The 24,480-nt window shown below is 37.8% G+C and overlaps 1 protein-coding gene and 1 long non-coding RNA gene across 16 annotated transcripts in view; one reads left to right on the forward strand and one right to left on the reverse strand.

Moving 5' to 3' along the window:
* Positions 1-24,480, forward strand: part of CPEB3 (cytoplasmic polyadenylation element binding protein 3) — a 304,384-nt gene that overhangs the window by 33,489 nt on the left and 246,415 nt on the right. For 12 of the 15 annotated variants that reach the window (XM_077125448.1, XM_077125449.1, XM_077125434.1 and 9 more), the window contains exons 2-3: positions 21,687-21,800; positions 22,018-23,033. In XM_077125448.1, the coding sequence (XP_076981563.1) occupies positions 22,029-23,033 (1,005 nt within the window). In that variant the 5' untranslated portion in view covers positions 21,687-21,800; positions 22,018-22,028. Of the gene's footprint in view, positions 1-12,055; positions 12,086-21,686; positions 21,801-22,017; positions 23,034-24,480 lie in introns of those variants that run through there. The other 3 variants (XM_077125436.1, XM_077125435.1, XM_077125437.1) reach the window with 2 other exon arrangements.
* LOC143654005 (uncharacterized) lies at positions 18,702-23,188 on the reverse strand. The gene is made up of 3 exons (XR_013161628.1): positions 22,967-23,188; positions 21,323-21,464; positions 18,702-19,187 (listed from the first exon to the last, which is right to left on the reverse strand). It is a non-coding gene; the product is annotated as an uncharacterized LOC143654005 (long non-coding RNA).

Here is a 24,480-nt window from a genome sequence, read left to right on the forward strand (position 1 = left end):
AATAAGATAACATTTGGAGAAAATGGGAGAAAAGTTGTGCTGGTTTGAATGGATGTATGTCCCCTAGAAAAGCCATGTTTTAATCTAAATCCCATTTCATAAAGGCAGAATAACCCCTATTCAATATTGTATGTTTGAAACTGTAATCAGCTCATCTCCCTGGAGATGTGATTTAATCAAGAGTGGTTGTTAAGCTGGATTAGGTGACGACATGTCTCCACCCATTTTGGTGGGTCTTAATAAGTTTTTGGAGTCCTATAAAAGAGGAAACATTTTGGAGCAAGAAAGAGATTTAGAGAGAGCAGAGCAGAACAACATAGCTACGAGAAGCAGAGTTTGCCAGCCAGTGACCGTTGGAGGTGAAGAAGGAAAATGCCTCCCAGGGAGCTTCATGATACAGGAAGTCAGGAGAAGAAGCTAGCAGATGACGCTGTGTTCACCATGTGCCTTTTCAGATGAGAGAGAAACTCTGACTGTGTTCACCATGTGCCCTTCCACTTGAGAGAGAAACCTTGAAGTTCATTGGCCTTCTTGAACCAAGGTATCTTTCCTGGGATGCCTTAGATTGGACATTTCTATAGACTTGTTTTGATTGGGACATTTTCTTGTGCTTAGAACAGTAAACTAGCAACTTATAAATTCCTCTTTTTAAAAGCCATTCCATTTCTTGTATATGGCATTCCGGCAGCTAGCAAACTAGAACAAAAGTGTATGGTGATATTTTGATAACATTTTTGTAATTCTGAAATAATTTCAATGTAAAAAGTTAAAAAAAAAAGTGAAGAACTAACCTACTTCTAATGGCTCTGTATTTCCCTTGCTTATCTTACCAGTGTCACAGTGCATTCCTCCTTTCCTGCAATTGAGTTCTGAACTCTAGCATTCTGGCTGCTGGGTTTATTTTTAATTCATTGAATGTACTGTCTCCTTCTCCTTCAGAGTCTGCAGAAATAGTAAGCATGGCATTCCTTTCGCATGGAATATACTGCTGCACCTTATCCTTTTGTTCTTTAAAGGCTCAGCTAGTTTACTCAAGAAAACACTCTGACTCATCCCCCCTCCCCCAATCTAGGACACACCATCATATGGTTTCATAGTATGTAGTATTTCTTTATAGCCTTAAATATATAGATTTTATATGTAACATTAAAATATATATAGCAGGGTGATGTAATGGTGGCTCAGTGGCAGAATTCTTGCCTGCCATGCCAGAGACCCAGGTTCATTTCCCGGTGCCTGCTCATGAAAAGAAAAGAAAAAGAAAAAAAATTATATCTCATCTAAAAATATATATATATAATATATATATATGACAGAAATTATTTTAGCAATTTTTAGGTGTATATTTCAGTGGTATGTCATTCACATTGTTGTGTGACTTTCATCACCATCCATCACCAAAACTCTTTCATCATCCCAAATAGAAACCCTGCACCCACTAAGCAATAACTCATTTGTTCACTCCCCTCAAGCCCAGGTAAACTCTAATCTACTTTTTGTCTTCATGAATTTGCTTATTCTAGATATTTCATATAATGGAATCATGCAATATTGTCCTTTTGGGTCTGGCTTATTTCATTCAACCTAATGATTTCAACGTTCATCCATGTTATAAGAATTAACTTAAACTTTATCTTTTTTTCAATGAAATGTTTTATTCTTTATTTTATTTTTTAACTTTTTTTATTAATTAAAAAAATTAACAAACAAAACATAAGATATCATTCCATTCTACTTATACAATCAGTAATTCTTAATATCATCACATAGTTGCATATTCATCATTTCTTAGAACATTTGCATCGATTTAGAAAAAGAAAAAGACAAGAGAAAAAGAAGATGATAATAGAGAAAAAAAAGATTATACCTACCATACCCCTTACCCCTCGCTTTCATTCACCACTAGCATTTCAAACTAAATTTATTTTAACATTTGTTCCCTCTATTATTTATTTTTATTCCATATGTTCTACTCTTCTGTTGATATAGTAGCTAAAAGGAGCATCAGACACAAGGTTTTCACAATCACAGAGTCTCATTGTGAAAGCTATATCATTGTTCAATCATCATCAAGAAACATGGCTACTGGAACACAGCTCTACATTTTCAGGCAGTTCCCTCCAGCTTCTCTGCTACATCTTGAACAACAAGGTGATATCTACTTAATGCATAAGAATAACCTCCAGGATAACCTCTCAACTCTGTTTGGAATCTCTCAGCCATTGACACTTAGTCTCATTTCACTCTTCCCCCTTTGGTCGAGAAGGTTCTCTCAATCCCTTGATGTTAATTCTCAGCTCATTCTAGGGTTTTTCTCAGTCCCTTGATGCTGAGTCTCAGCTGATTCCAGGATTTCTGTCCCACATTGCCAGGAAGGTCCACACCCCTGGGAGTCATGTCCCATGCAGAGAGGGGGAGGGTGGTGAGACTGCTCATCATGTTGGTTGGAGAGAGAGGCCACATCTGAGCAACAAAAGAGGCTCTCCTTGGGGTGACTCTTAGGCCTAAATTTTAAGTAGACTTGACCTATCCTTTATGGGGTTAAGTTTCATATGAACAAACCCCAAGACTGGGGGTTCAGCCTATAGCTTTGGTTATCCACACTGCTTGTGAGAATATCAAGAATTCAACTTGGGGAAGTTGAATTTCTCCCCACTCTCACCATTCCCCGAAGGGGGCTTGCAAATACTTTTCCACTCAGTGATCAAATCACTCTGGGATTTATCGGGGCATCACTCTGGACAAACCAGCAAAATCTCATGTCCTACCTGAAATTCCAAGTACTTATGACGTTCAATCAAACTATCTACATGAGTTATATTAGGAAATGCTCTAGTCAAAATATAAATTTTGTAACAAATAAACATTTTTTGCTTTAGTCTCACACATAAGGTGACATTTTAAAGTATTAATTATCATCTGTTTTCAGCACCCTGCAATAATGACATTCCTTTGTTCTTCCTCATGCAAAAACATTTTTAAAATTTGTACATTGTACATTTCATTATTATTATACACTGTAGGCATTCCTAGATTATACCATGTCAATCTTTAACATCTATCCATTTTATTCTTTTAATTATGAAATATTCCTCAAATGAATTTAACTCAAAAATGATATTACAAAGAAATCAGCCCATCATCAACTAGAACACTGTAATCTACTGTGACTCACGCTGAGATCATGCAGCCTGTGACATGCCAATACCATTTTATTTACAGTGGTACATTTCCGTGACTCCTCCCTTCAGTGACTTGAATTCATAATACACAACTAAGAATTTACAATTCAGTTACCCAAACTTAAACTTTAAGTTTTTATTGTGGTAACATATACAACATTAAATTTCCCGTTTTTTGTGGTAGGTCTTAATTAGTTTACCAAAGTCCTTAAAGGAGCTCCCAAAAAGAGAAAGAGCTCAGAGTAGATTCAGAGAGTAAACGCCTAGAAAAGGGTGTTTAGAGCTGCAGAAAGAAACTGCCCCTGGAAATGCCAAAAGGCCCACATGAGCTGAAAGATATCTTCTAAATTAGAGTCCTGGAGAGGACAGCAGATGTCCCTGTGTGCCTTCCCATGTGACAGAGAAACTTTGGGCATGATCAGCCTTTCTTGAGTGAAGGTATCTTCTTGTTGGTGCCTTAATTTGGACATTTTCCAAATTAATTCTTTTGGCCTTATAATTATAATTTATAGCTTAATAAATCCTCTGTTTCAGCCCAGCCCATGCCAGAGACCAAAGAACATGCTAGACAGAAGATTACCTATGAGTTTAATTAGGGGCCTTCAGACAGAAGGAAGCTCTTTCCCACTGACAACTAGTTGGGAGATGAAAGTGTGCACTCCTCCCAAGGCCTAGAGAGAGATGTGTGCACATATGTCCAGGGAAAGGCTCATAAAGTTTAATGTCTTGTGGAATTTGGTTATAGTGGAATTTTAGCAGATCTTGTCAGATTTGGTTATTAGGGGAGGGGATGTTTTACTTTCTTTAACTTTTAATATCTGTCCAGGTCATGTACGTGACAATGTGACTTGCTTGCAAAATGGAGTCCTTACACTACCTTTGTAAAATCCGATCCATTTCTGGTATATCGCATTCTGGCTGTATTAGCAACCCAAAACATCTTCAAGTATGCAATTCATTTATGTTAATTACATTCATGAAACTTCATTTTTGCAGCTAAATACTATTCTGTTGCATGGATTTGGCATATCTTGTTTATCCGTTCATCTGTTGTTAGATACTTGCGTTGTTTCCACACTTTGTCTATTGTGAATAATACTGACATTACATTGATGTACAAGTATCTGTTTGAGCTCCTGCTTTCAATTACTTTGGGGTATATACCTAGTTTTCCACAGCAGCTGCACCATTTTAGATTTCCACCAACAGTGTATAGGGTTCCAATTTCTGTGTAGCCTCACCAACATTTTCTGTTTTTCTACTTAAATAATAGCCGTTCTACTGGGTATTAGATGGTTATCTAATTGTGGTTTTGGTTTGTATTTCCTTGGTGACTAATGATGTTGAGGATGTTTTCATTGTTTATTGGCTATTTGTATATCTTCTTTGGAGAAATGTCTATGCAAATCCTTTGCCTATTTTTAAATTACATTGTTTGTCTTTTTGTTGCTGAGTTGTAGGAATTCTTTATATATTCTAGATATTAAGCCCTTACTAGATATATGATTTGCAGCAATTTTCTCCTTTTCAGCAGGCTGTCTTTTCACTTTCCTGCTTATGTCTTTTGTACAAAAATTTTAAATTTTGATAAATTCTAATTTATCTTTTTTTCTTTTGTTGTTTCTGGCTGCATAGCATTTTATCAAAATTGCTATGAAATAATTTATCATGGGATTAAAGTCTTTCACCCACTAAAAATAATATTCATAAGAGATGAAGTGATTGTGTCTTGCTCAACATTGTTTTGCCAGTGTCTTGAATAGACTGTAAGTGATTACTTGACAGACATGTCAAGTAATAAACTAATGCAGGCATGCTATGGAACATTCCTTTGTACCCTCTGAAGGAAACTGGAGACAGGAGACCTTTTACATTTGAAGGGATGAAGGTAGAGACCAGTCAGATAAAGGTTCACAGTTAAAATGGCACTTGAGTTACTTTTTAGCAGTATTTAAATATATATATCCCCAAACATTTGATCATGAAGACTCTTTACTTTTAATAAAAATAATATATGTCCATGAGAAAATACTATATGTCATAGTAAACATTAAACAATGAAAATGACTATATGAGAAATCCTGAGTATTCTTCTGTAATGGATACTATAATGCTCCAGATCCCCTCTTCATGGCTGATGTACCTACTGTCAACTGCTGGGAATACTAGCTGCTGATTGCTTTAAGCTTTGTTTCTTGCTGGACATTGCCTTAGAATGTGGGGAACTGCCTCAACCAAGATTATACTCCTAGATGACTGGTTAATGCAGATATGCAAAGATTCAGTTTCCTTGCCTGATTTGGAGAGAAGTCTGAGAGATCCAGCTCTAGAGCTCATTGCAAGATCAGCTGAAGATTCAGTTGCCACCATATTGAGGGTCAATGTCTCCTTCTGACTTTTCCTGCCTTCATTTCATTGCAGATGTATTTGGCAGATATGCCCCTCCCCAATAAGTAATTTGCATGCAAATCTTCTCAAAGTCTGTTTCTAAGGAAGCCAACCAATAATACCTTCCATCTCATCTCCCTGGTACTTAAAGGTTGCCATCATTTGAATCTCATTATGTATGTGTCTGTTATTTTATTAAAGGAACAACAAGAAAATGAGTTTCTTTTCATTTTAGATGGTGTGAGAAGAGGGGTGTGTTACCAAGGGATGTTAGGAGTTTCTCGGATTTTAAAGAGTAAACAGTTATCTTTTGGTTGACCACAGTGTACTCTGAAATTAGAGGAGCATTTTGAGTATACTTTATCATACATTTAGATGGAAGGGTGAAAAATAATGTGCGTTGGAACCAGATGAAAAAATATGAATAATTTCTCTAGGAGAGAGGAAAACATGATCTTTCTGAAAGTCAGATATCTGTAGATTAAACATGTCAAAATGTTAAAAATTTGACTATCCAAGATTTTCCCGTGAATCAAATAAACAATGTCATTTGTAACTCAATTTAAGCTCTTTATACCTCTCTTGATTTAAAGTAAAAGTTTGAGAATTCTGCCATGATTTTATTAATCAGTGATAAACATAGCTTTCACTGAAGATATTCAGTTCAATTCTTGTTTAGTTCTTTCCTTTTTTACACCAGTACTCTTGTCCTGTTCTTTCTGTCCTCGCTGGATAGCAGGCTTCCTAACCAACTGTCTCTTTGTTTCTACTCTTTCTCCCACGACAGTCACTTCTTCGCTTTGTTTCTACTCTTTTACCCACCATGGTCACTTCTTCACATGGAGCAATTGTGATCCTTTTAGAGCATATATCAGATCATTTAACTGCTCACACACAGAAAAAAAGTCCCAAATCTTAATGTGCCTGAAAGGTTCTTGACTACTTTTCAGCCCTCATCTTGTACCCCTTTTCTTCTTATTCACTTGAGAAGCTGCAGTTGAATAGATGTTCCTGTAAAGCAGAAGTCAGAAAACTAAGGCATGAGGGCCAAATTTTTGCGTGATTTCCTACTTCCAAGGAACTAAGAATGTTTTTTTGCATTTTTTAAAGGATTGAAAACAACAACTAGAACAAAAAGAAGAACATGTCACTGGAGATATTGTGTGAACTGTAAGGCCTAAAATATTTATTGAATGGCTTGTCACAGAAAAACATCGCCTCTACAGGCTTATTCCTGCATTAGGGCCTTTGTATTAGCATTCTCTCTGTATCCTCTACCACCAGTCTTCACATGTATGGTTCCTTGTTTTAATTCAAGTGTCAGCTGCTATATCACCTCCTCAAAGAATCCTTTTGTAACCAGCTAATCTAAATATACTACTAGATTTGTTTAATCACGCCATCTTTTTGTTCTTTGTAGCACTTATTCTAATCTCTTTTCAACCCTCCTTCCAATTGTAGAAAGATCTCATCTTTCTTGTTTACTAGTCTTGAATATTTTTGATCATGCATTTAGACTGATGGGAGGAAGAATAGTGAATGTTGGGAGCCAACCACATAATATGTAATCAATAAATATTTGTTGAATGAATGAATTTTCAGATTTATGCATATAAACCTTCTTTGCAATCTACAGTACAAATTGCAATGAAAGGCCACTTTAGAGAAGAGGCAAAACAGTGGTCTTCCCTTGAAAGGACTGATAAATTTTTTCCTCCTGCTCTCTTCCTTGGAGAGTCCATTGTTGGAGCAGATTGGGACCTCTCAAAGGGATGCCTGAGGGCTTCTTATTTTAAAAAACAAGAGGAAATATTTTCTTTCTTTCAGCTTTTTCCTTTCAGAGAGTTTTTCTGAATGAAAAGACTAAATGAGACTTCAGTCTCTAAGAAGCTCTGATGGATTGAGGTGAAGAGTTTTGAGTGGAGGTCTCTTCTTGGGAGATGGAGTGAACTCTGGAACACTAAGAGGAGCCAGGCCTGTGCTTACAACAGAAACATAACAATTTGAGTAGAGCTTGTTCTAGGTGATCAGGTGTGTGTATGTGTGTGTGTGTGTGTATGTGTGTGTGAGGGTGGTGGGGGGAGGAATGGTGGCTTCTATTTTTAGGATTATTATGAGGATTAACTGGTAAGACATGTAAAGTGCTTCTCCAGATCCTATATAAACTATATGCTCAGGTAATGCTAGTTGGTATATCATCATCATCATCACCACCAGCAGCAGCAGCAGCTAAATAGACAAAAAGAAAAAAAAAATCTGTACTCTAAGGGCAGTTAAGGCTATGTTCCTCTGTATTTCTGCTTTTATTGCGTGTATATGAAGGATAAAAGCAGAGGTGAGATAAGAAATGTCTGGATAGCAAGATCATTGTTACTAGAAGAGGCATGGGCTTAAAGTAAAGCATTTGACTCCTTGGCATTAAGAGGAAAGGAGACCTGCTAGACAAGCACATCTGTGTGTTAGGATTAGCTTTGGTTTCATGCATTGATATTTACTGTTTTACATCCACACGCATATAATTCTGGCTAGTTAGGTAGGACAGTTGTTATTGTTGTCTCCATTTTATGCCAGAGGAAACAAAGACTGAGAAATTCAGAACATGCGTTTTAGGGCAAGATGCTCAATTTGAATCCTGTCACCTCTGCTCCTCATCAGTGTAATCTAGGGCAAGTTACTTCAACTTCACAGAGCCTCAGTTGCTTCATCTATGAAATGGGGATAATGAAGGTACATAGTTAGGGTTGTATGAGATTATTCATCATGTAAATAAAGTACAGGGCATAACAAACATTATGTACTCAATAAATATTTATTGTTTTTATCTGCCAAGGACTAGTAGGTAATAGTGTCAGTGTCTAAATTGAATTCCACATCCCATGTTATTTCCAAATACCACCTCCTATAATATAAATAATGTTGACTGCTTGCTACTGTGATGATATCATGGTCTATTAGTTTTAGGGCAGGTGATCTAATTTTTTTTTTCCAAAAAACTGGTAGAGATCCATCTAAAATATCCTTCTAGGGACAGTTAGCACACATATCCGTTTCTTAGCTCTCTCAAGAAGAGAACAGCTATGGCTTTAGGATATAGCTACACCAGATTGCTCTGAACTTTGGTCTAGCTGACTGGAACAAGGTGCTGAGAATGCCAGTCTGCCACATGAGGAGACAGAGATAGCTTACATTAAATTAAACACATGGGAGATGTGCTGTGTAGTTGAAAGAGCATACTTGCTAGCAAGTTACAAGATTTGATTTCTAATCTTGGGTCTATCACTTATTAGCTGTTTCTTGTAACATCTCTGAGACTAGTTTCTACATCCTTAAAGTGGGGATCCTAGGTATTGCTATTACCTGTTGCTGAACATAACGTGGGCTAGATTTCAGTCTCACTAGCCTTCTTTGCCAGCTTTCTAATGCATTGTACAATCTGCACAACAGTATGTGAGGGACCTGCAAATGCTGTCTACCTATTTCAGAGAGCTGTTAACATCAAATGAGAAAATAAATATGGAGTTTTGTAAAGTCTAAAATCCTGTGAATGTAAGGCACTGACATCACATCAACACTACTTGGCTACAAACCTACTAGGATCTAAGGCTACCTGGATAGACAGATTGATTATTGCCCTTTTTGGTTTGTTCTGATGATCCCTGTGATTCATCAGTTTGTACTATACTTATTAACTGTTGCCTGTTAAGTCAAGGATTGTGGAAAAGAAAAGTTTTTTTTAAGAGAGGCTGGATCAGCCATGATCAATATGTCCCTGAGGAATAAAATCAGTTCTTTTGGTGATTGACCCTCTGCAGACAATCAAGCTGTGGGGCAGTGGGACTGGGTCCAGTTCACAGGTGAAATTTGGAATCCTTTGGTTGAGCTTTGCTCTGGTTTTCAGGCAAAGGTTATTACATAGACACTTTGTATCAGTGGAAGAAAAAAATGTTGCTGAACCATAATTTGCCCTATTTTCACACCTTTGAAGCCTAAAATTTCCATATGTATAAATTAGGACAAAAAGACCTGCTTATATCAGTCACTACCAAAAGATAGCTGTGGAGTCAGAGACCTGAAATCAGGTCCTAGTTCTGCCATTTACTAACTTTGTGATTTTGTGAGTTTCTTTTTTTTGTCATCTGCAAGTAGGGACATAACAGTATTTACTTAATAGATTTATTGCAAGTATTAAGTATGGAAAGCATTTAACATTATATATAGCACTTGCTAAATGCTACATAAATGTTAGCTTAGGTTATTATTCCTAAACTATGCAAGATATTCTCCCAGACTATGAGGAAGAACAAAAGCATAAGTTGCAGTGCCTGCCCTCAAGAACCTTAGAATTTTAATGGGGGTGGGCAACATAATTAGGCAACAAAAAAGGTACAGCTTACAGTAGTTTGATTGTAAAATAAAAGGTCTCTACCCAGTTTTTAGATTAAATTCAATGGCAAAAAAAAAAAGAGACACTTTTATGTCTCTAATCAAATATACATATATATACATATATAATGTCGTAGCTTGAAATAGAATCTCCTTAGCAAATAAACATCAGCTCCAAGTATATAAATTTCACTTTCATTATCACATGAAAGTATTAAATATATTAGGATACTTAAAGAGACTTAATCTTATTGGCATATCAAAACAGTAAAGATTTTTTTACCTTCTTATAAGCAGAACAGAAGCTGTATTATTCTTTATTGTATACATTATTCATACATTGTTTTTATATTAGAAGTACATTTCTGAAGGAAGTATAAGCTGCAACCTTTCTTAAACAATTTGTTAATATGTATCAAAAACAATGTTTATGTCTTTTAACCAAGTGATTGCTTTTTAGAAATGTGTCTTGAAACAGTTTGAAAAATAATGACAACTTGGAAACAAATTATGTGTCTTTCAATAAGGTAAATTAATTATCCTAAACCTTGTATCATTAAAAGTAGTGTTTTGAAATACATTTAAATGACAAGAGAATTTCTCTTCATCTAATGTTAACTGAAAGAAGTGCTCTCAGCTTCTGTAAATTGGAATAAAAGATATCTTGTTCTCTGATTTGGTAAAAAAAAATTGATTTAGCATCTCTATGTTTCTGGCCCAGTGCCTGTGTTACAGAGATGTACACAGCCCCAGCCTTTGAGCTATTCTAGGAAAGACAGATGTGTAAATGAATAATTATACTTAAATATGATGAATACTGTAATACAGATATGCATATATACAGAGATGTATAAAGGAGGGAATGGGCAACTCTGTTCAAATGGCCAAGGAAGCTTCAAAGAGGTAATATTTAAGTTGGGTTCTAATGGTTAAGTAGGAGTAGGTTACCGAGAGGTAGAAAGGTATTTCAGATGAGGGAATTATATGCGCAGAGGCATGGCAGTAGAATAGCATGGTCCTTTCGGTAACCTCTAGTAGTTTGATATGCTGGGAAAGAAGAGTAGAAGAGGTAAGTTTATGTTTTATCCTCTAGACAAGGGGACAGTCATTAAAGAGTTTTAGGAGGGGGGATAACATAGTAAAACTATGTGATTACTCAGGCTTTAGTAGTATGAAGGCCACACTGAATGGGTATTAAATGAAAGGCATTAGGAGATTACTGCCATAGTTCAGGTACAATATTATATTGACTGTGAATAAAGAGGAAGGGTTGGCTAGCAGAAATTTAGGAGGCAGGATTAACAAATCTTAGTGACCAGTTGGACTTGTCCTTCAGCAAGGGAGAAAGAAAAGGGCAGAATCTTGTCCAGATTCCTCATTTGAGTGACTAAATGGATAATGATGCCATTAAATAGGTTAGGTAAACCAAGAATAAGTGCACAAGCATATTTGTGGGAGAGGAGGTTCTTGTGGGTTCCTCAGAGAAGTTGTTAAATAGTGGTTTGGTGAGGACATTATGCTGAGTGAAATTAGCCAGAAAGAAAAGAACAAATACTGTATGGCCTTACTAATATGAACTAACATTAATGAGTGAACTTTGAGAGTTAAAGTTAAGAACACAGGTTATTAGGAGATAGAAAAAGGGTAGAGATTGGGCATTTAGTACTGTGGGCATTTAGTGTTGGAAGACTGTTCAACAGGACTGATTGTAAAGATCAGAAATGGATAGCACAGCACTATCTGGTGGTTATCACCAGATACAATCAGTGCAAACCAGGGTCTGTAGTTAACAGTGACATTATAATATGCTTCCATTGAATATGACAAAGGCAATATTCCAAATCTAAATGTCAATAAGTGGGGGATATGTGGAAAGGGTATGGTATTCTTTGCAGAATATATAGATTCGGGTGATGAATTAATCACATGGCTATATGATTAAACTGGGAACCATTAATTTTTTACTTAGGTTGGATTGTTTATGTGAATATGAATGTTGAAAAATGAGCTGAGAGATACAAGTGCTGGAGAAAATGTGAAGAGAGAGATATACATACCTATTCACTTGGTAGAGAAGCAGAGTGGTGTAGCCCTTCTGGAGGGCTGTGTGGTGGCTCCATAGGAAGCTGGAGGTGGGTTTGCTCTATGATCCTGCAATCCCCTTGCTAGGTGTATACTTGGAGGAACTGGGAGTGGGGACATGAATAGACATTTGCACTGGTATTTATGGTGGCAGTGTTCTGATTTGCAATGGATGGAGGTGGCCCAAGGGTACATTGACTAAGGAATGGAAGGGGGAACTGTGGTATACACATACAAGGGACTTCTGAGTGGCTGCAAGAAGAAATGGAGTTGTGAGGCATGCAACTAGGTGAATGAACCTTGAGGACAGTATGTTGAATAAAATATCAGAAACAAAAAGATAAATATTATCATGACTCATTCATATGGATTAACTATTATGTACTAACTCAGAGAACTGAAATTGAGAACATAGATTATAAGGTTAAGGACTAAAGTAAAGGTTCCTAGATTTTAAGCTTTTAAAGCAGTCACATCTATTCCAGAGTTGTAACTGTTATTTCTAAGTTCTGAGACACTGAGCTATTTGTGTATAATCTGGTTGTTCCCTGGAACTTCGTGTATTGTGTGACACCTGAGACTCAGAGTTAGAGCTCTGAAACTATGAAAGTTGGCATTACCTCATACAGCAACTGTTAAAAAAGTTGAAAAAGTGATCAGAGTTCAACTAGAGATAAGAATGAAGTTGATCTGGATAGGAATAAGGTAAATCAGAATACAGGTAAAGGATGATATGGTCTATATTTTAAAACTTTAACTTCTGTGTGAGACCAAAGAAAGGAAGAGCTGTTTATTTGATATACAATTCATATTTTTTTGGTAGCACACTATTTAATTTAGCTTGTGTGGTCAGTTTATTTGAACACCATAATTACATAGAATCTTGAATAGGAACCGAGATCTTGTTGGTTTGTACAGATTTGTGTGATGCACTGATATGTTGCAGAGTAATTTGGGCAGAGAATTTTGAAGTATTTGCAAAGCCCCCTTGAGGGACTAGGGAGAAGGGAAGAAATATTAAATTTCCCCACCTTGGGAATTCATGATATTCTCGCAAGCACTGGGATCAATCTATTTAATAGGCCAAGCTCTTGATCCTGGGGCTCACCCCTACAAAACTTATTCCTGAAAAGGAGAAGCTAAGCCTTCTTATATAATTATGCCTAAGTGTCACCTCCAGAGAACCTCTTTTGTTGCTCAGATATGGCCTCTCTAAGGTAACTCTGAGGTGAACTTACTGCCAGACACCTAAGTGAGACGTGACTTCTGGAGATGACCCAGGATATGGTATCATGGAATTGAGAAAGCTTTCTTGACCAAGAGGGGGAAGAGAGAAATGAGACAAAATAATGTTTCGGTGGCTGAGAGATTTTCAGAGTCAGGAGGTTATTCCAGAGGGTATTCTTTTGCATTATGTAAGTACCCCTTTTTAGTTTTTAGTGTATTAAAATATGTGAAATTGTTGAACTGTATTTCAGTAGCCTTGATTCTTGAAGATGATAATATACTTTTATAGCTTTTACAATATGACTGTGTGATTGTGAAAACCTGTGGCTGATGTGCCCTTTATCCAGTGTATGGACAGATGAGTAAAAAAATAAGAGCAAAATAGTAAATAAACAATGGAGGTGGGGATAAGTGGTAAAAAAAAAATTGGGTGGAGTGCAATACCAGTGGTTAGTTAGAGGGAGGGGTAAGAGGTATAGGATATGTGGTATTTTTCTTTTTATTTCTTTTTCTGGAGTGATGCAAATGTTCTAAAAATGATCATGATGATGAATACACAGCTATATCATAATATTGTGAGCCATTGATTGTACACCCTGTATAGAGTGTATGTCAAGAATGTTTCTATGATTGTATGCTAGTTTTTTTACAATAAAAATATTAAAATAAAAAAAAAATTTAAAAATAGTGTTTTGAAGCTTAACAAAAAGATCTGATCTAGAAAGCTAAAGTGTATGAACAGATAACATTGCCCAGGGAGCATGTGTAGAATTAAGAAAACCCTGGGAAAACTGTTTTTAGAGGGCAGGTGATTGAGATTCCTTATTTAGGGACAAGTGAAGAAATAGGAAAGCAGTGTCTTTAAAAAAAAAAGTTCTCTACTGTGGTGTAACAAATTACCATGAGCTTAATGGCTTAAAACAACACTGATTCATTAACTCATAGTTCTGTAAGTGAAGAGTCTGGCACAGCATGGCTGGCTTCTCTGCTCTGGGTATCACAGATGGAAATCAAGGTGTCAGCTGAGTTTTTGTTAGGAAAAATCTGCTTCCAAATTGATTCTTGTTGACAGAATTCAGTTTCTTGTGGTTGTTGGACTGAGGTCTCCATTTTCCTTCTAGCTGGGAATCTCTGAGGGCCAAGGATGAATGGCAAATAAAATAAGAATTGAAGTGTCAACTAGTCATTGGTGACCTTAGTAAGATCAGTAGAATGAGCAATATTAGTGGGATATGGTAAGAGCAGAAGCCAGACTGCAGTACATTGGGAAGTCAACTGAAAGTGTGGAAATGGAACCAGGATGTAGAAGTTTCTTTCAAATAGAGAGAATTGGAAACGATTAACTAATGGAATTAGGCCTCAAGGAAACTGAAAAGAAATGGGCACTAGACCACAGATGAAGAGATTAGCCTTTGAACTTTAGGGGTATTCCTCTTCCTCAGAAAAGAAGAAAGAAAGTATGGGTGGGGCTACAGTTAAGATTGTAAGGCAGGAGGTTGGTGGTTGACAATTGGGAAATTGAGGCTATTACTGCCTAATACCCCCAGTTTCCTCCTAGTAGTCAATAGAGACAAGGTCAATAGAGAGGCGAATTTTTAGAACTGTTACTTTGTGGCTAGGAGACCCTTCATAAAATTGTTGAATGAAATAGGAACCCTAACGGGCAGAGAGGCAAGAAACAAAACCCTATGTGCTCTGGAGATTGACCACCAAACCACATCTGGCTCATCTTTTGCTCCCTTTTTCCCTTGTTCTGTTCTCAGCCTGATCTAGAATTGCATAACAGGTTCTCACTCAGAGAATGTGGACTTCCATTAATAAGTTAGTTGCCTTAGGCGTTAATAATCTTAAAAGCTTTCTAGATTACCTAGGGAATTTCTAATTTACCATAGTTTACGAAATTTATTTGAGTTTTCCCCTCTTCAGGCTGTGAGTTTTTGGAAGTCAAGGGACTTTGGCTCTTTTCATCTCTGCATTTACAGTGCCTATTGCACAGGCTTGGCACATTAGGGAGCCCACTTCATTTCTCTAACATAGATGACCCAGACTTAAGGTGCCCCTTCCTATTTGGCCAGAACTGTGTTATTATTTATTTCTCTTTGCCCTAGAGAAGATAGTTAACCTTTACAAATACATGAATATGTTCTGATAAACTCTATGAAAGTGTAACATACATGCAGAAAGTGCAATAATCTTAAGTGTTTATTTTGCTGAATTTTCAGCAAAGTGAATACACCTATATAACAATGTTCAGTTCAAGAAACAGTATCACCATTTTCCCTGAAACCCCTTTTATGTCTCTTACCAATCATTTCCCTGCAAAAGTAACCACTATGCTGTTGTAAGTTTTATTATAGTGTTATGTAAATGGAATCAATACTATGTACTCTTTTGTGTCAGGCTTCTTTCAATATTGTATTCACAGAATTCATCTATGCTCTATAGATTTGGAGTTTATTCATTATCTTTGTCTTATGATATTCCATTATATCAACATATCACAAATTTATTAATTTTATTGTAGATGGATAGTTGATTTAATTTTCAGGTTTTGGCTGTTATGAATAATATTTCTTTGAATATTCTTATACATGTCTTTGGTGAAATATTTGCATTTCTGTTGAGTATATATCTAGATGTGGAATTACTGGGTCATAAGGTATGTGATTATGGTATTTAGCTTTGATGCTACTAAATAGTTTTGGACTGTGGTTGTAAATTGCACTCTCACTAACAGTGTTTGCGAATCAGTTGTTTCACATCTTTACTAACACTTGGTATTGTTTGGCTTTCTAGTTTTAGCCATTTATTTTGTATTTCCTTGATGATTAGGTAGAGCACTATTTCATATGCTTTATGGCCCTTTGATATCTTTTGTTGAGATCTCTTGTCCATTTTTGTTTTGGGTAACTGTCTTTTATTTATTGATTTGTAAAAGTCCTTTATATGTTGTGATTGCAAGTCTCTATTCATATTTGTTATAGTATTATGGTATTAATTAAGAGACCGACTTTTCATTCTTTTAATTCTGTCTTTTGGTAAACATATGTTCTTAATTTAATTAGTTTAGTTTATTAAATTTTTCCTGTGTGGTTTTTGTTTTTGAGACTTGTTTAAGAAATTGTTGTCTACCCCAAGGTTATGTAGGTCCTGTGTGTTCTTTTAAAGGTTTTGTGGTTTTACCTTTTACCTACCATCTATCTGAAATTGATGGTAAGGGTGAGGTAAGGGTGAAGATCCCTTTTTTTGCTATGTGGACATACAGTTGGCTCCAATACCTTTATTGAAAAGACTGTGTTTTTACCCATTGCAGTATTACCTTTTTCACTAATCAGATGTGGGAATCTGTTTCACTTTCTCTTCTCTTCTATTTGTCTATTTGCTTATCCATGTGCCAATAACCACATAGTCCAATTACTATAACTTTATAATAGTCTTGAAATCTGGTAGTGTAAGTTCTTTATTCCTCCCTTCCCCCCAAGATCATCTTGGCCATTCTTAGCCCTTTGCCATTAATAAGAAAGCAAAGTAATTGCTCTTCTAGACAGAGAATAATTTAATGCTTATCCAAAGCATGACTGTTTTAGAAAATCGAAGACTGTGCTTTACCTATTCATTTTGTTTATCCATTCATTCAGGAAGCATATATGGAGGACCCTTCACTTACACAGCACTAGTGATTTCATTAGGGAGAGAAGGAAAGAAAGATGTATTTGACCCATGTACATTTCACACAGTTAACACTGAAAACTCTAGTTTCGCATAGCCTTCATTCAAAAGGGGTATACTCAATGGTTAAGCACTGTGATTTGAAGACACTGTTTGAGAAAGCACCCCTTTTTAGTTAACAAAATAAACAGGGTTTCAGTAGAAAAGGACTTTGTCCTTATTGGGGGTCACTGTGTAATTTTTGTTTGCTTGATATTTATTTAAACATTGGCCTTTATATTTAAGTCATTTTCTTTTTAGATTTGAGTGTTCATTTTAGGGAAATAAAGGCAGATTAGTTTAATTTCAAATATGATGAAACTTCACCAAGGATGGGCAGTACTGATTATTTAATATCTTTCATCGAAGGTCAGGGCCAAAGTTTGTCTTTCTTCATTGTGCCAATTATTAGTGGGCTTGCACTTGGAGTCAGGTGGATTAATAAGTGCTCAAGTAAACCATTTTTAAGCACATCTGAATAACTTAAAATTTCTATTTTATCAATAAAGCTTTAACATACTGATTTCCAATAGTTTAAAAAATCTTAAAGCAGCTCTTAGAAGGATTTTATGAGGGAATTTTAAAATGTTGTTTGTTTATTTATTTTGCTTAGTTTGAGTATTTGAAAATGTGATAGAAGTTTGGTAGGGCAAAAGTCTTCAGGGATAAGATTAATCTTGATCAGGGATAAGACTAGAATGCATATGATAAATATAGTACTTTGGCAGAAGTGAAACTTTTGTTAGGAAGGTAGAGGAAGAGAAAAAATAGAAAGTATGAGCTAAGGTCACAGTAGGAATAAGTAAACATTCATTCATTTACACAAAGGTTTTAGCTGATTTATTCAAAATGTTTTTCCCCCCTTTTAAACTGATGGTTTGTTTATTCCCCTTAGAAGTAATTAGAAACAGACTACTAAATGCTGTAAATTTGTGGCTGCTGGAAATACTTTAGTTGTCTTTGGTGAAGAAGGGAAATAAAAAATTAAGACAATCTTTTTTTTTTTATGTGGGCAGGCACTGGGAATCGAACCTGGGTCTCCAGCATGGCAGGCGAGAACTCTGCCTGCTGAGCCAGCATGGCCCACCCAAGACAATTTTAAATGATACTTAAGATGTTCAGTTCTAAGTTCAATCAGCATTGTCATCACCTGACATTTACTCTGAACCTTGTGGATGGATGAGTGGCATTAAACCATTGTTCTCAGAAGCTATAGATATACTAACAGTTGATGTTAATATACTATAACTAGTATATTCGTTCCAACTTTGGAATATATATATATATATATATACTATATACTATATAGACTATAAGGTTCCAGCTTTGGAATCATGAGATTAAGAAAAATGTACACCCTTTCAAAATATACTTTAATGGAAATTATATCCACATTTTGCCTTGAATAAAGAAGTCACTGTCCTACTGTTCTGTGTAGTGAAACACTACATATATCAAATTATTGTTAAATATTTTAACAAATATTTTAGTTCTTTTGAGAGAGTTGAATTTTATTTGATTGATCATTGTGTGAATAATGCAAGGTAAACTTTCATTTTGACAATTAAAAATGAGGTGAGTTGATTCAGCAGATACCAGGTAAAATCTTAAATGATATGTGTCTCCATTGAAAATTCAAATATAAAGAAATCTTGATGGTTAAGATTTCAAAAATTTGCAGAATTAACTGACCTCACATTTAATATTAAGATATTTTAAATGTTGTATTTAAACTGTCTTTTAAATATGGCCAGACTTTAGATTATTCTCTTTCCCCAGTGGTCCCCTCCTTTTGCTTGTTGGTTCCCACCCCAATCTTTTTTTGCTCTGGTAGGCTTTTTAATTGCTGCCTTCTCTGTCATTACCATTCTAATACCATTTAAGGTAGCCCTGCTGGGTTTATTTATTCTGTTTTACAATCCAGTTTGTTTTTTAACCTCATTTCCCAAATCAACTTGACAAACCAGTTTATTTTCCCCCCTTTTCATTTCAGCAACTCATGATTTAGACTGTTTTTGAGGATGTAATGTAATCTGGGTACAACCTCTTCTCCTTGGAATCCGTATTAGCGAGGCTTCCTCCTTTCCTGGCTGAATGTGCTGAAGTCAGGCAAAGTATCTTGTGAAGGACTTCAGCCCCCACAGTTCCCTGTGTGCGCATGCCCTCTCTTCTTACAGTTGTCAAAGTGCTTTTGCCCTGAGCGGTCACATTATCAACCTGAAAGAAGAAAATGAATAGTGTACAGTTTTAAATTTTATTGATCCTTAAAAACTGGACACTCAAAGGTAAACACTAATAAGATTTTGTTATTTGAGATTGGGTTATTGCCTGTAAAGGAAGATCCATTGTGTGTGTATGTATGTGTGTGTGTGTGTCTGTGTGTGTGTGTGTGTGTGTGTCTGTGCGCACGCGCGTGCGTGTGTGCCTGTGGTGGGGGGAGGGGGAGGAGATAGCTATTTCTCGGACTTAGCTGTAAATAAGCAAAAAAAAAAAAAAAAAGCTTTACCAGCAGTTGCTGAGAAACATTGCTTATTAACTTTGTAAATGTTGTCTTAATCCATTGTTTACCTTTTGTTTAAAAGGGCCTTATTTATTAAAGGTGGATCTTGACCTTGACAGAATGAATTTATGCAGAAAGTGAGATTTATAGCCTATAGAAGTGTTGAGAAGAGAAATGGGTGTTCCTTGAATGATAAAAAATTTTAATTAAATATATTAATATTAATTATAGCCATTATAAAATATTCTGATACTTTTTTGGCATTTTTTGCTATAGTACAGCATTTTTTTTTTCACCAAGAGCATTAACAAAAAGCATTGATACATGCAACTGGAAAAGCTAGGTGATACTAAAATTATAATGAAATGCATATTTCAGCCATGATGATATGGCTATTGTAAAGACAATTCTAGCCCACTGGAAGTAACTAAAATCCTAGATTGTAATGGCTTACTGCAGCACTACTTAAACTAAGTATGAAAAATACTTCTATGACCATCACCTTGGCTGCAATAGAACTTTGTGTTCTGTGAATCCAAGCTTTGCTTGCCTCTTTGTGTCATAGTTTACAATATTGAACAAAGCTGTTGTTTTAGATCAAGGGATCTGAGGAAATAAATGCAATCCTACATAGGTTTTATTGGTAATAGCTGGCAATTTGTGATATTTATCATATTGGGTTGGGTTTTTTGTTTTGTTTTTTCGGCATGGGGAGGGAAGGTGAGGGAGTGAGGAGTGCAAAGGAGAGTAAGGTGGCTGTAAAGCATTTCCTTAAGCCTACTAATTTGTGTGTGTGTGTGTATGAAACTTTAAAATGAAATCTCAACCATTTTAAAGCTAGCCGCTAGTAAAATAGAACTGCTTTTAATCCTATTTTTTTTTGTTCTAGCGTCTTTTCCTATATAGTTAAGAGAAGTAGCATTTTCATTTTCCAATACATTTATTTTACAACAGTTATTATCCTAGGATGTCCAAAGGTACAGCTTCTGTGTATATCTGAATGCTCTTTCACAGGTATCCTAAGAAACATGTTTCTCCAAGTATCTGAGTTAATTAAGCAACTGCATTACATATATTAGTGACTTTGATGTAGTTATAAAAATAATTGTTTGGTCATATGCTTCTTTAACATTTCAAATATTTGTTTTCAGGGTCTAAGCAGTCTAATATTCATATATTTAAAAACAATGTTCTAAGGGACAAGCTAAATAGGTGACAGCTAGGCTTATGGAAATCTCCTGGTTATGAGTGGTTACTATTTCCATACTTTAATAAGAAAATAGGTTGTATGGCAGTGGTGAATATAGCCTTTCTATGTGGAATGGAAAATACCATACACTCCTTATATGGCTAAATGAAGCGGTGTTGGTAATGTACTATAATTACAATGTATGAGAATTCGGGGCTTTGTACCAGGCTATTTTTAACACTTTTGCTAGCAAATGGTAATTCAGGGTCTTCATATCCTAATCTTTTTGAAAAATACTAGTGATAAGAGAATGGATTCTAAATTTGCCAGTGTTGTGACCAAAGCAGCAGCAGGAAGATTAAAAATGAAATTCCGGCACCTCCAGAATTATCTTCTTGACTTGTCTACTTAAATTCTGGAGGGATTTTTTTAAAGCCCCCAGTCTCCAATCTCACATCCTCTCTCTCTCTTTTTTTAACCTAAAATCCAACCTGAAGCATTTTCCCACTCTGCAGAGAAAATTTCAGCTCCTGAAGCACTGAAATGCCAAGAAATCTCTTGTGCAGCAGAACTGGAGACAGGAAAATTGGAGAATAAGCAGAAAAACTATAATTTTTAGAGAAACAGAGGCAAGCACGTCTAAATGTATCAGGAGGTTTTTACCTCTTTAAAAACGGTGTTTTGTTTTGTTTTCCTCCCAACAAAATGGAGTAGCTACAGCTACTGGGAGGGCAGAGAATGATTGTGCAGCTGAATCGTCCTCCTAACCAATGCCAAGGATTTCCCTCCGTGTGGTTTGCTGCAGCTAAATGAAACAATCATCAAAGCAAGAAGGCAGTTTGTTAATCAAGAGGGATAAGGCTACTGTTTCTTTAAAGTGCTTGAGCCAGGGAAGGGGGAAGAAAGGGTCCTGCGCCGCGTCTTTTTAACCTTGCTGAAGGACGCAGTATTTATTGACGTATGCAAATAACTGGGGGAGGGTGGTGCTTGGGAAAAAACAGGAACCAGAATCAGTTTCTCATTGCAGGGTGAATGCTCTGAGTTCCGGTGAAGGGAAAAGAGACGTGGCGAAATTGCTGTCTTTCTGTCTTATAAGCACATCTCCCACAAATACAGAGAAGGAACCGAGACATCAGAAAGGGTGAAGACGCTATCAATATTTTTAGAGACCTAGAGGGAGCACCGCTACACCCCACCCCAGCCTGACCAGTTTTTCTAAATGGGAGATTATGGATTTGCATTGCAATTGGCTGGTAGCAGTGACACTAGCTTTTCGCAAGTAAAACACCCGCTCGCTTCAGCGTGGGGCACTAATGATCATATTGACAATAACGAGTCTCTCTTTTTTCCTGTTTCAGCTGTGCAAACCATGCAGGATGATTTACTGATGGACAAAAGCAAAACCCAGCCCCAGCCCCAGCAGCAGCGGCAGCAGCAGCAGCCCCAGCCCGAGCCCAGCACAGGCGAAGCCCCGTCCACGCCCCTCTCCTCAGAGACCCCCAAGCCGGAGGACAGTAGCTCAGTGCCTGCGCTCAGCCCCGCCGCGGCCCCGCCGGCCCCCAACGGCCCCGACAAGATGCAGATGGAATCGCCAATCCTGCCGGGCTTGAGCTTCCACCAGCCCCCTCAGCAGCCACCGCCGCCGCCACCGCAGGAGCCCGCAGCGCCGGGCGCGTCGCTGTCGCCGTCCTTCGGTAGCACTTGGTCTACGGGCACCACGAATGCGGTGGAGGACAGCTTCTTCCAGGGGATAACCCCAGTCAACGGGACCATGCTCTTCCAGAACTTCCCACACCACGTCAACCCAGTCTTCGGAGGCACCTTCTCGCCACAGATCGGTTTGGCGCAGACCCAACACCACCAGCAACCGCCTCCGCCCCCCGCGCCACAGCCAACGCAACCCGCGCAGCCCCCGCAGCCACAACCCGCGCAGCAGCGCCGATCACCCGCCAGTCCCAGCCAAGCGCCCTACGCGCAGAGGAGCGCCGCAGCGGCGTACGGCCACCAGCCCATCATGACCAGCAAGCCGTCCTCGTCCTCTGCCGCCGCAGCTGCGGCGGCCGCGGCTGCTGCCTCCTCCGCCTCCTCCAGCTGGAACACACACCAGAGCCTGAACGCCGCCTGGAGCGCGCCGTCTAACCCCTGGGGCGGCTTGCAAGCGGGCCGAGACCCTCGCCGGGCGGTCGGCGTAGGCGTGGGCGTGGGCGTCGGGGTGCCTTCGCCGCTCAACCCCATCTCACCGCTCAAAAAGCCCTTCTCCAGCAATGTGATCGCGCCGCCCAAGTTTCCCCGCGCAGCCCCACTTACCTCCAAGTCCTGGCTGGAGGATAACGCTTTCCGGAGCGATAATGGTAACAATCTGTTGCCATTTCAGGTAATGCTCGGGTGCACCTGTATACCCCTTCCTTCTTCCTTGCTTCCTTTGCCCTTCTTTCCTGCGTTTTAATCCCCGGTTTCTGCTCTTAAAAAAGAAAAGAAAAGAAAAGAAAAAAGGCAGCGATATCCAACTTCTTCCGAAGTCCCCCCCATTCTCCCCCCCACCACCCCCGCCCCCATTCATCTTCCGAAGCCTCCAGTTCTACTCCAGCGGGGATGGGGGTGGGGAACATAGTGACTACTCAAGAAATTGTATTAATGTGCTTTGGAGGGATAGAAAAGGGCCTTTTTCTTTTATTTTCTCCTTTACTGTGCTTGTGTCTCTTATTTTGACCTTTGACGAGTAAAGCTGCAAGTGTATGGCAGGGTGCCGGCACGGTCCCAGGATAAGTAGGCTGAGATTAAGCAACTACACATTTCAGGTTATGCAATCCCGGATTCAGGGTACTGCCTGAAAGTTGTCCACTTCCAAACCACCCTGGCCTTAGAGTGATCATTTTAGATAGTTGCATATGATCAGTTAATGTGGACGCGTGTGTTTATGGCTCACTAAGGTTCTCAAATCATTAATATCAATCAGGGTATTGCCCCTGCTGAGGAAATTTATCAGTGTGAGATTCCAGTAAACACGGTAATTTTGTAAGGGGTGGAAATTCGAGGGAGGTAACCTTCCTATGTTATCTAGAAGACAACTTAGAAGTTGTTTGTTTTTTGCAGAGGAAGGAGACAATAGGACGCGACCTTCAGAGCCATATTGCAATGGAGTCTATTTGGTAGATAGCGCTGAAATATTTAAAGCTGCAGTGTCCTTCACCAGTTGGGTTATTTAAGAAGACAATGCAGATCAATTACAACATTTGAAACTGGGCAAAGTGAAAGTCTTGCAACTTTAATGAAAACTGACTCTTGTGTGTTTGGTGTTAATTGCCAGTGAAAAACCCAGGAAGTGCTTTAGACAAAAAGATTGAAGGCAGAGTGTCCTTATTTCTGTTCTTTACTCTCTGATCCAGCCCACTGTTGGTAGTGTCCCGGACACCATGGGTGGAAAAGGATGAGTGATTACTGGGGACCTTTGCTCTCAACAAACACTTATTCTTCATTTGCCAACTGACTTGGCTGTAACTTCTAGGGTCCGTTGAAAAAGAAAGAGGAAAAGGAAGAAAAGGGTAAGTGGGGAGAGCTTTGAACAAGATCCAATTTGAGTGGTCAAGGAAATGAAACAAAAACCCTTTAGGCTGTACTGAAAGATGGCTGAATTTACAATTTTACAGAGGTAGTTTAAAGCGTTAGGTGCAATTGGAGTGTTCTCTTGTTGCTCTTTACATTTCATATAAATGAGTGTGGTGGCGTTGGTCCATAAAGAAGATGAGGTTATTGAGAAACACATGACTCTCTAGGCTACAGCAATGTTTTTAACTATTACAGTTCAAAGAGGTGTATGAAAC

The sequence above is a fragment of the Tamandua tetradactyla genome, chromosome 13 (genome assembly GCF_023851605.1).
Source record: "Tamandua tetradactyla isolate mTamTet1 chromosome 13, mTamTet1.pri, whole genome shotgun sequence".
Classification (NCBI taxonomy): domain Eukaryota; kingdom Metazoa; phylum Chordata; class Mammalia; order Pilosa; family Myrmecophagidae; genus Tamandua; species Tamandua tetradactyla.